At 43.5% G+C, this 11,372-nt stretch overlaps 1 protein-coding gene across 1 annotated transcript in view; it reads left to right on the forward strand.

Moving 5' to 3' along the window:
* LOC111980679 (ankycorbin-like) overlaps positions 1–11,121 on the forward strand; it is an 81,111-nt gene extending 69,990 nt beyond the window's left edge. The window contains 11 exon segments of the mRNA XM_070449514.1: positions 909–1,015; positions 1,249–1,431; positions 2,318–2,432; positions 2,843–2,915; positions 2,918–2,931; positions 3,454–3,607; positions 3,954–4,051; positions 4,253–5,785; positions 6,440–6,601; positions 7,688–7,753; positions 7,853–11,121. Of these exon segments, the coding sequence (XP_070305615.1) occupies positions 909–1,015; positions 1,249–1,431; positions 2,318–2,432; positions 2,843–2,915; positions 2,918–2,931; positions 3,454–3,607; positions 3,954–4,051; positions 4,253–5,785; positions 6,440–6,601; positions 7,688–7,753; positions 7,853–7,939 (2,592 nt within the window). The 3' untranslated portion in view covers positions 7,940–11,121.
* The last annotated feature ends 251 nt before the right edge of the window (positions 11,122–11,372 follow it).

Below are 11,372 nucleotides of genomic sequence, written 5' to 3' on the forward strand. Positions count from 1 at the left end.
TGAGGAACTTCTGGCTGTGTTGTGTGCATTGTTTGATAGTGAGGGACTGTCTGGCTGTGTTGTGTGCATTATTTGATAGTGAGGACTGTTTGGCTGTGTTGTGTGCATTTATTTGATAGTGAGGACTGTCTGGCTGTGTTGTGTGCATTGTTTGATAGTGAGGACTGTCTGGCTGTGTTGTGTGCATGTTTGATAGTGGAGGACTGTCTGGCTGTGTTGTGTGCATTGTTTGATAGTGAGGACTTTCTGGCTGTGTTGTGTGCATTATTTGATAGTGAGGACTGTCTGCGCATCAGAGGAGAAGGGGTGGATGTTTGTGGAGGGGTGTATGTGGGTGTGTGTGGCTGCCTGGTAGAGAGAGAGGGGGTGGTAGAGTAAAGTTTTTATTTCTCTCTTTCTCTCTTTTTCCCTCTCTCTGAGCTGTGGGGGAGAATGGCTAACTCAGTGTGCCAAAAGGATACAATAAAAGGACTTGGCTGCTTTACTTTCATGTGTTTCAGTGGAGGTTGGAGCTATAAAGTCATGCTTCTACTTTAGCAGGATGCTGAAGGATGTAGCTCAGCCTGTTACCGCTCATAGTGTTGTCTTTGGAATTGCATTGTGGTCATGGACTACATGACTGAAACAGCTTGTTTCTAGTATGGTATGCTTTCATTGCAGCAGACCAAACAATGTACTATCTTCTAGTGTACACCAGCTGAATGTACTGTAAAGCTTACATTCCAACCACTTCTTCCTTTCACTTCCCGAGAAACAAGGTCATGGAGCCTTTTACAGTACATTATGTGAACTTCAGTATGTCAGTACAGTATGCAAACTTCTGTTCCGTGTTACTATGATCAAGGCATCTGAACACACTGTATGCAATATACTGTTAGTGAACTATGATGTGTGTGTGTGTCCTGCAGGATGGCCTCAGCCCCCTGCTGCTGTCCGCCAGACACGCCCATGCTGATGTTTGTAGCAGCCTCCTGGACTGGGGAGCTGACGTCAACGCGTGTGATAAGAACGGCAGGTAGGGAAGGAGTCATCTGTCAGATCACACGTGCATTCTACTTCATATCTTCATTTAATCATTACAGGGTTGTCTTCAAGCACATTACATTATAATAACCTGATGGTGATGTTGTGGTTGATGGTGATGAGGATGAGGATGATGATGATGAAGAAGAATATGATAATGATGAGTATTGTGATGGTGGTGGTGGTGATGATGATGATTATACTATTTCTGACTGTTTGATACAGGACAGCAGTGATGCTGGCCAGTGAGAGCAGCAGTATGTCTGTAGTGGAGGTTCTGGTCCAGAGAGGAGCTGCTCTTCAGGCTGTGGACTCTTTGGGTCATGACGTTCTGCACTACGCCAAGCTGTCTGGCAGCAGTGAGATCAGGGCCGTCCTCACTGCCGAGTTGCACAGTGCACACTCAGACAGCGGTGAGATAGGAACTGTCTTTAGTACTGATCGAGCCTACTATGAGGCAATTAACCAGACACTCTAGCAGACTCCTTCAGGCTTATTTTCCCTTCAAATCCATTTGAGGTGACTGAAAGTTATGAAATTCAAGCTTTCGGATGCATGTAAATGGTTGTAACATGAAGCATTGTTCTATTGTTCACTCTGTAAAGTTATAAAAAGAGAGATGCTTTGACTAGAAGAACTTCAGGCTTTTCTTTCCTCCATAATCAACCCAGATACGTCATTGACCTCCTTGTGGTCAAGCTTTGAAATGCAACTTTTCAGTTGGCCTGTCATGCAGAATTTATCCAACACTGCCATCTTCAGGCTGTGTCTTGAATGTTGTTCTTCCCCTCTCTCCTCCCTATACACAGACACCCCAAAGTCCCCCAAAACTCCTCAGGTAAGTTAGGTCAGCTTGTGCAGTCTTTCTATCTTCTTCCAAGCTTTACAACTGCAACCATTAATCATTAAACCTACACACATTTAACTTGATATCAATGTGATAAATGACACCTATTAGTCTAATCAGAAGGAATAGTACACATTAGACAGTCAAACCAACCTCTTTCCACTGTAGTGTTGTCATTGACAACCTTATCTTGAATGAGAGGATAGCTTTGTTTAAACCTTATGTTTCTTTTACGTAATGACTCGTTTTGAAATGCACCTCAAGCAGCATGTATGAGCACGAATATAACAACAATAGCTAAACAGATACATCTTCAGGGCCTTGTTACTCCTCGATAAATACCTTCTCTTTGATCACAAATTCTCCAAATGTTTGATTCTTCTTCTCTTTGACTAACTAACCTAACTAAAAACTGCTGGACCGTTCTGTTGTTTTTGTTCTTCTATTTATTCCCACTCCTTCACTCACACCTCAGCATGATCAAGTGGCTAGGTTAGGTGGCGATCGAAGCACAACTCCCAAAAAACGAAAAGCACCTCCACCTCCCATTAGCCCTGTGCAGGTAAAGGCATGTCTCTGTCTGTCTGTCAGTCTGTCTGTCATCATGTTGGTCTGCCTGTCTGTTTTTGGTCTGTCTGTCTCCCTTCTGTCTGTTGTCTCCTTTTTTGGTCCGTTTTGAATGGTCCTCAGCCCTGCTTGTGTCAGATACCATTTTACTCTTAATGAAGTTCTTAAACGTTATAATAGTGTTTTACCTTGTCAGGTTCTGTTTGAATTCCCGTGGTTTTTTTCCGGAGCCTCACCCTACGTTCTGCTGCTTTTATTCAAGGACTCTTGAATTCAGTGCTGCATTAGTGTTGTTTTTCTGTCTGTGTGAGTGTGTTTGTATGTGTAGATAGTAATACTGTGTCTATGGTGCAGAACGCAGGAGTAATCAATAAGAAATGTAATTCATGTTTCCAAACTTTCTAGATGTCTAGTCCCAACTCTCCAGCGTACATGACCCCAAATGAAACTCCAGTCTGCAGTAAAAGTTGTGGATTAAAATATTTAATTATAAGGTACATGCACTTACAATCAAGAACATTTCTTATCAGTCATTAGGCCTCTCATTTGGTTGTTTTCCATCATGTTTTATTTTCTGTGTCACCAACTTTTGTTTATGTTGGTTTTGCTTACCCTCTCTCTCTCTCTCTCTCTCTCTCTCTCTCTCTCTCTCTCTCTCTCTCTCTCTCTCTCTCTCTCTCTCTCTCTCTCTCTCTCTCTCTCTCTCTCTCTCTCTCTCTCTCTCTCTCTCTCTCTCTCTCTCTCTCTCTCTCTCTCTCTCTCTCTCTCTCTCTCTCTCTCTCTCTCTCTCTCTCTCTCTCTCTCTCTCTCTCTCTCTCTTCTCTCTCTCTCTCCTCTCTCTCTCTCTCCTCTCTCTCTCTCTCTCTCTCTCTCTCTCTCTCTCTCTCTCTCTCTCTCTCTCTCTCTCTCTCCTCTCTCCTCTCTCTCTTCTCTCGCTCTCTCTCTCTCTCTCTCTCTCTCTCTCTCTCTCCCTTCCTCTTCCCCTCCTCTTTCCCTCTCCTATCTCTTTCTGTCAGGAAGAGGAGTTGCGCGGCGTGTCTCAGGAGGTGGAGAAGCTACACGAGGAGAAGTGCATGCTGCTGGAGACCATTGAGAAACTGAAGCAGATTGTGGACCAGACTGTGACTATAAGCCAGACTGAGACGGAGCCGGGGCCGGAGCCCAAGGCGAGTTACATCTACAGCGCAGGCCTTTAATATTTATATATTTATAATTTGCCTGCGCTGCTTTGATCCCAGTCCACTAGCTTTCTCGGTCCCATTTCTCTCTCTCTGGAATCCATTTACACAGCACAGCAGCTCAAAAACCCACACTGTAATCTAGTCAGTTACAGTACAAGTTAACCACCCGCTGCACTACTTTACTTAACACAGTCTGAACTGTTGACTAATATTACTACATGTACCTCAGATATTACTAATGGAAGTGTCATGAGATGTCCCAAACCCCTAACATAATATTCCCTGGTGGTCCAAACCATTGTATGTTAACTGTATAATTGTGTTGATACAGGCAGAGGACTGTGGGAAGGCAGACTCAGCTCTGGTAGTAGCCCTACATGCCAACATTACAGCTCTGTCTCTGGAGAACCAGCAGTTAGCCCAAATACTCAAGGTATACTCAATATAACTTGTCATCCCAGGGACGTAGATATCCCAATATGGTGAAATATGGTGATATCCCAGTGTGGTGTTTACTGTAATTAGGCCTTCTACCTAAGAAAGATCCACTTAATAAGATCCTAAATAATCAACTAAATCTTGTTTACTTATCTTTCCCCATCTCATCTTTCCTTCTATCTACATCTCTCTGTAGAAGCGTCCGTCTCCCCAGGGAGGTGAGGTTGGCCAAGAGGACTCGTCCCGCCCCAACAGTATGAACTCTAATGCCTCCTACCACATCACCCACAAGTCCCCCAGCGAGCCCCTGCTCCAGCCCCAGGGGACGGAGGAGGAGGACATGTCTGAGGGGTCTGCCCTGGAGCTCAGTAGCTCCTCCCTGAGACAAGAAGAGGAAGAGAGTGGGGAGCGGGGGAAGGGGGGAGGCGAGGAGGAGATCCGACTGCTGAGGGAGACCCTAGGGAGAGTCCACTCCAAACTGCAGGAGACGCGGAAGGAGAACCGCACGCTCCATGCCAGGCTCAAACCTGAGCAGGGGGAGGTGACAGGGAGGGAGGGGGAGATGCTGCTGGAGAGTCTAGCAGAGCTCCAGGCCAAGCTGACGGAGACACAGGAGAAACACCAGCAGGCCAGAGAGGAGGTGCTGGCCCTCATGGCACATATTGAAAGAGGAGGTGGTGGAGGAAGTGAAACGACAGAGCAAGAGCTCCAGAGACTGAGAAGCTCTCTGGAGCAGGAAGTGAAAGAGCTGAGGTCCCAACTGGCCCAGTCAGAGCAGCAGAGGGAGAGTGATGTAGGCCGGATCAGGGAGCAGGAGGCCAGGCTGAAGGCAGCAGACGACAGCGGTGATCGGGAGAAGAGCCTGCTGGTGGACCGGTACAAGGAGGCGCAGGAGGAGATCAGGATGCTGCAGGAGGCTCTGAGGGGGACGGTCCCCGTGGAGGCAGCAGCTAAAGACTTTGAGGAGATGAAAGGCGAGCTGGGGAGCGTGATCGATGGGCTGCAGCGCCGCCTGCTGGAACTATCCAAGTCCTACAGTGAGGCCAAGAGTGAACTGAGCTCCACCAGGAACCAGCTGGAGGAGATCCGGGCTGTCAAGTCTAAGCCTGGCAGCCCTGTAGCCTCCCCAGACAAGGAGCAGGCCATGCTGAGAAGCAGAGTAGAGGAGCTGCAGGCATCGCTAGCCGACACACAGAGCAAGTACTCAGCCTCTCTGGAGGAGATTGCCCTCCTGAAGCAAGAGGCTGAGGCTCAAGAGTCAGTGGCGTTATCTGACCACACCCAGGTGGTGTCCTCTCTGGGCAGCGCCATCAAGGACTTGGAGGCCCAGGCAGATGCTCTAAGACAACAGCTGTCCCAGAGGACCCTGCAGGTGGACACCCTACAGAACAGACTGACCATGGAGAAGGACCACACACCGGACGACTCTATATCACGGCTGGAGCACGAGCAGATGAGAGAGGGCCTGGAGAAGGAGGAGGGCAACCTGACACAGCTCCTCCAGGGGGCCCTGAGGAAGCAGGATGAGATGGCTCTGGAGGCGGCTGCAGCGTGGCAGGAACTGAGAGAGGGGAGGAGTGAGAGGGAGGCCCTGCAGGAGCTGGCCATCAGCAGGGAGAAGGAGAACCACACTCTGAGCACCAAGCTCAGAGAAGCCCAGGATGCAATCGTTCAGCTGAAGAAACTGGTGGAGGAACATGTCAGCTCAGAGAGAGAGAAGAATAAGAAGGTTTGTTATGTACTGCTTTCTGTTGGTAGAGTGCTTTATACAACGTTCAATGGTAATGAATAGCTCGCAAATTCCCTGGTTTGGCAAAGGAAACACTTAAAGGCCCAGTGCAGTCAAACACGTGAATTTCCTGTGTTGTATATATATTTCCACACTATGATTGGAATAATACTGTGAAATTGTGAAAATTATGATAATGTCTTTTTAGTGTAAGAGCTGTTTGAAAAGACCACCATCAGTCTGTGTTGGTGGGATGGAGTTTTGGCCTGCCTGGTGCCATCACCAGGTGTTAAATTAGTTAATAGACCAATAAGAGAGTTCCAAACCCCTATGCCAATAATAGACAGTTTACAGTTTTCCCCTCCCCACTCAGACCATTCTTGCTTGAGAAATTGCTCTTTGCTAATAAATTAATTTGTATTTCTTTTTGAGCATTTTAATTGAAAGCAATCAGATACTTTAACAATAAGGTACTTAATTGCTACCGAGAAATGATTTCATATTGAGATAAAAAACCTCTACATTGGACCTTTAAAGAGTTTAGAGAGGTATCCCTCTATTTTGCTTTCTTATGACATTTTGTTTCGTCTTTGGTTATGATAGAAAAGCAGTTTTGTCTAAGCACTTTTATTGATCCCCATGTTTGTGTCTCAGATTGATGACCTGTCGAGAGAAGTGGGGAAATTAAAGGATGCCTTAAACAGCCTATCCCAGCTGTCTTACAGTGCAGGCTCAGCCAAGAGACAGCAGACCCTGCAGCAGCAGCAGCTGGACAACCTACAGCAGCAAGTCAAGCAGCTGCAGTACCAGCTAGGGGTAAGTCATACTCGTTCAAACTAAATATAATATGGCTTATTCAACCAACAATCAGTGTACTGCATTCAACCTCACTCACATAGCATCAGAGACAATAGACAGGATATACCATTTCACACGAATTCCTAAGACTAAATACTTTGCTGGAACATCTGTCAGACAGTTAGAAGCTAACAGTTGGGTGAGTTACTGTGAATCTCTGTACTGTCATGATTAGCCAATACCTTTAGTTTTTTAGAGCCAAGACATCTAATGTCCTGATACAGGGCAGCCTCCTCTGGTCCAAGACATAATGAGTCACAGGCGTGTGTGGACTGGGCAGCCACACTGGATCATACTCCCACTGGGAAAAAACTGGTTGAATCAACGTTGTTTCCACGTCATTTCAACAAAAACATTATATGTCATGACATTGAATCAACATGGAAAACTGATTGGATTTGCAAAAAGTCATCAACATAAGGGAATTTCATCTTTTAACCTAAATCCAATTACATGGTGAAATGATTTGTTGATTTCACATTGAATTTACATTAGTTGACAACTCAACTAAATGTACATTTAAAATAGACGTTGAACTGATGTCTGTGCCCAGCGGGCTGCATCTCCCTATCTGTGGCTGCTTCTCACAGGCTGCAGTACACACGGCTTCTTAGTTATTGACCACCCTGTTTCTTTGGAAGTACTTCGATAGCTATGACTAAAGACAATGTAGATGCTGATCTAGAAAGTCTACTGAAGGTTATGCGTTTTTTCTATGTCACTGCTGGGGGTTTGCCTGAATATGCACTCTTAGTTTTTTATGGTTATCTTTCATAATTCTGAGCAATTTCAGCATGGTTATATAGCTGATGAAGGATATTTCACTAGCTAATTGGGCCGCAGGTAGCCTAGTGGTTAGGAGAGTTGGGCTAGTAATCGAAAGGTTGCTCGTTCGAATCCCTGAGTCGACTAGGTGAAAAATCTGCCAATGTGCCCTTGAGCAAGTTACCTAACCCTAATTGCTCCTGTAAGGCACTCTGGATAAGAGCGTCTGCTATGTGTAAAAATAACACCCTAAACTGTTTCTGCATCTCTTTAATATAGGAGTCAAAGAGGCAGCACCATGAGATAGTGTCCGTCTACAGGATGCATCTCCTATACGCCGTCCAGGTATGTTTTTATGCATACTGTGTACTCTGTATATGATCTCATATTAAACGTTGCAGGTGTAGTTTTAATGTTATGTCACCATTACTTTATTCTTTACAGGGTCAGATGGATGAGGATGTTCAGAAAGCCTTGAAGCAGATTCTGATGATGTGCAAGATGCCAACAGAAGCCAAATTAAGCGTCTGAAATGGAACAGCCTATCTGTTTACTGACCATGCGGGAGAGGAGACTCAAGGAAACTATATCCTTGGTCTCCTAACCTATCTGATCTATCACACTACAGTGCACGTGTGCCCATCAAAAGCAAAGATAATGATAAAACATTTAAATAAAATACATTCTTCATCTGTCTACAAATGATGTCAGAGGGGACCTATAAAGACTTGTTGTCAATAGATTCGACAGCCATCCTATCTTTGAACTAGCAGTGTTCGTTTTGTAATGTTTTTTAGTTTTCTAGTCTGGCTAACACCTAACTCGAAGTCCTTCTGACTTCACAGTCTGAAAAGGCTATTTTGATGTTGTCGGCACGACCACTCACAGCCCCTGAGCGCCGTCCCTTCCAATACAACTGTTGGATTTTCAAATCCAAACAACGTGAGGTCTCAACCCCCCAGGAAAGAAGCCATTTTTGAGAGAACCAATCAAAGCTCAACCCATTTCTGCGCAAATACTGCATTCACAACAGACTCCTCTCCAGACCATTGTGTCACAGCTCTCTTTCGGCTGTGTACCATGTGAGTCGCGTCAGCCAGGCTAATGGTTTTCATGATATAATCAAAATGACTTTTTAGATCTCTGCATGCAACTTCCAAAATCAACAAAAGAAGAACACTGCTAAACGCTTTAGCGACACTTGAAATTATAAAAGTAATATTTTCAAATATATGCAAGATTTTTCAAGATACATTTATAAATGAAAACAAAGTTTGGCAGTTGTATTTTTTAACAACCCTATTTGGTGGTTTTTGAATGAATTCAATATTGTGTGTGATAACCTAGGCCCTTTTTAGTGTCTGCAATCTGTGAATGCCAATTTTACCCAATTGTGGGTTTTGTCCTCATTTACACCATATTCCCTTGGAGTCTTTTTAACTCAATATGACTTTATGAACCGAATTGACTTTTAAAATAATGAAACCCACCTTTCGTTGCTTCAACAATTATACTTATTGAGCAATAATCCAGTACTTGAAGGGTGATGTGGTATCAGAGCTCTGGGTAGTCTCTCTGAGGACAGAACATACCCATGTGACTAATGCACTTTCCTCATGCTGTCCTCCCGTTCAAACTCTATAGTCTGCAAGAATATATGGCTTCTGCAGATTACCTGTTACACCTTTGTTTTGTGCTAGCTCTTTCTGTGTTGAAGCCTGACAGATGTCTTGATTCTTGAAGGGTTTAAAAGTTATATTGCAGTGTTCTTCTTCCGTCCTTTTGTAATATCATTATAGTGTAAGCTGTATCAGGTAGTTATATAGTTTCTTGATTTTTTGGGGATGAAACATCCATCCATTTCAGTGTTTGTATGGCAGCATGTGAGGCTCTTGGGCTGTTGAGCAAGTTCAATCCATTTCATCCACCTACTTACTATACCTGAGCAGTACAGTATGTATTGTATTTCATTGTGAAATGTGAAATTCATTACGCATAAGTAAGAAAACTCTAATCCTCGGTGACAGATGCTCGTAACATACAGTAAATGGTAGTAGCATCTGTCCACAGACTGTGGGATCTGACGACTAACGAGAAACTTTGTACCGGTATGCAGATTTTTTGTCACTGATCATTTGGACAAATCACAATTTCGCAGGTGCCCACATCTTTCAAATTTCAGAAGGGGAGGGGATATTTGACCCCTAGACTTGCCCGAAACTGGCTGAGATTTTACGTATAGAGGGGCGAAGACTTCGCTAGCCTCGTTAGTACCTTTTCTAACACATCTCCCCCCAAAATTTAAACAAGCATCTGACACAATCACTCAAGATTTTAGTTCCGTGTGTCCTAGATAAGTATGGCTCCAATGTGTCTGTGGTGCTGTTTGTTGTACTGTATTAAGTTTAAATCAAGTGCTGTATGATCTCATTGTAGCCTGGTAAGTGTAACAACTGCACTATTTCAGCCCTTCACTTCCACTGTTATCCTCTACAAATCATGTCTTTTCAACAGCCTAGGAAATCTGAACTCTTTTCAGTACAAGCAACTTTACGGTTGTACAACTGCAATGTTACAAGGAACAATGCAGCAGATGCATCCAATGAAAAATAGCTGAGTATGTTAGTGGGTTGAACACACAGGATTGTCACAATTACATGGAATGTGACATATCTTACACATAGTGTACTCCCATAGAATGATCACTGTGATTGATGTACAATTACATCAGAGCTGTGATATGCAGGATAGCTCCAGATATGGATGACATACTGTACATAACACAAACCCACCAAAGTGCTGTACTTGATGTTCTTATCATACATTTCTGCTCTTAAGGCTCCTCTGATGCTGCACTGTAAAAAAAAATTTTTTTTAAACCTGGCAGCCAGTTACCTGTAAGTTACTGTAAAAAAAAAATACAATGTTACCATCAATTCCAAATAAACTTTGGTTTAACAGTACATACTGTACTTTTTTTAGTTTTACAGTAACTTACAGGTAACGTACAGCTGCCAGTAAGTTACTGTAAAAACAACAGGATTTTTTTTTACAGCTTGTGTTCACTCATGCAGCCCAATTCTGCTCTTTTCTCCAATGGAGAAAAAAAGAAAGACCAATTTGTGGCAAAATATCAGTATTGAGCTGCCTGTGTAAACGCAGCCTAAATGATTTAGGATTATGCACTACATCTTCATACTACTCATTGGAATACATTTAGAAAAGATTACCTTTACAATATCTATCAGTACTTGATCTTTCAGACTAAGTATACGGTAAAGACAGGAGTGAAGTTGTCGTTTTATCGCAGGTCACTAAGGCTGTGTTTAGACAGGCAGCCAATTCTGATATTTTTTCCACTAATTGGTCTTTGGACCAATGACATCAGATCTTTTCACATCAAATTATTTTCAGAGCTGATCTGATTGGTCCGTAGACCAATTAGTGAAAACAATATCAGAATTGGGATGCCTATGTAAACGCAGCCTAAGAGTTTCTCAAATAACTCTTGTTAATAAGGTAAAAAGAAGACTCCTCTCTCAATGACAGAGAGGTTAATAAGCGTTGCCTGAATGTTTTAAATTTAGAAAGGGATAAGGAAGGATACATGTCCTTTGTGTTTCCTGTTTTCCAACTTGTTTTTGTAATTCAAACTGATTTTTGTGTTTGTTTGCCAATTGCTTTTCACCCACTTCAATAAATTGTGAATGCCTCGCCTGTTCCCTTATCCATAAATATGGCATTGAATGGCTGTGGTGATGATTACTTTTTATTTCAATCCGCCAGAGAGCACAAGGGCCCTTGATCAATTGATCATTAATCAATTAGGATGATAGAGGTAATCAATGATGATGACAGAGGGGCTTCTGCCAAACAATAAAGAATGGCTAGGCTCTGATTTCAACACGCACACACACACACACACACCACTTTTGGTGATGTAAAGCAGGTGGAAATAATTTGT

The sequence above is a fragment of the Salvelinus sp. IW2-2015 genome, linkage group LG20 (genome assembly GCF_002910315.2).
Source record: "Salvelinus sp. IW2-2015 linkage group LG20, ASM291031v2, whole genome shotgun sequence".
In the NCBI taxonomy this organism is placed as follows: Eukaryota; Metazoa; Chordata; class Actinopteri; order Salmoniformes; family Salmonidae; genus Salvelinus; species Salvelinus sp. IW2-2015.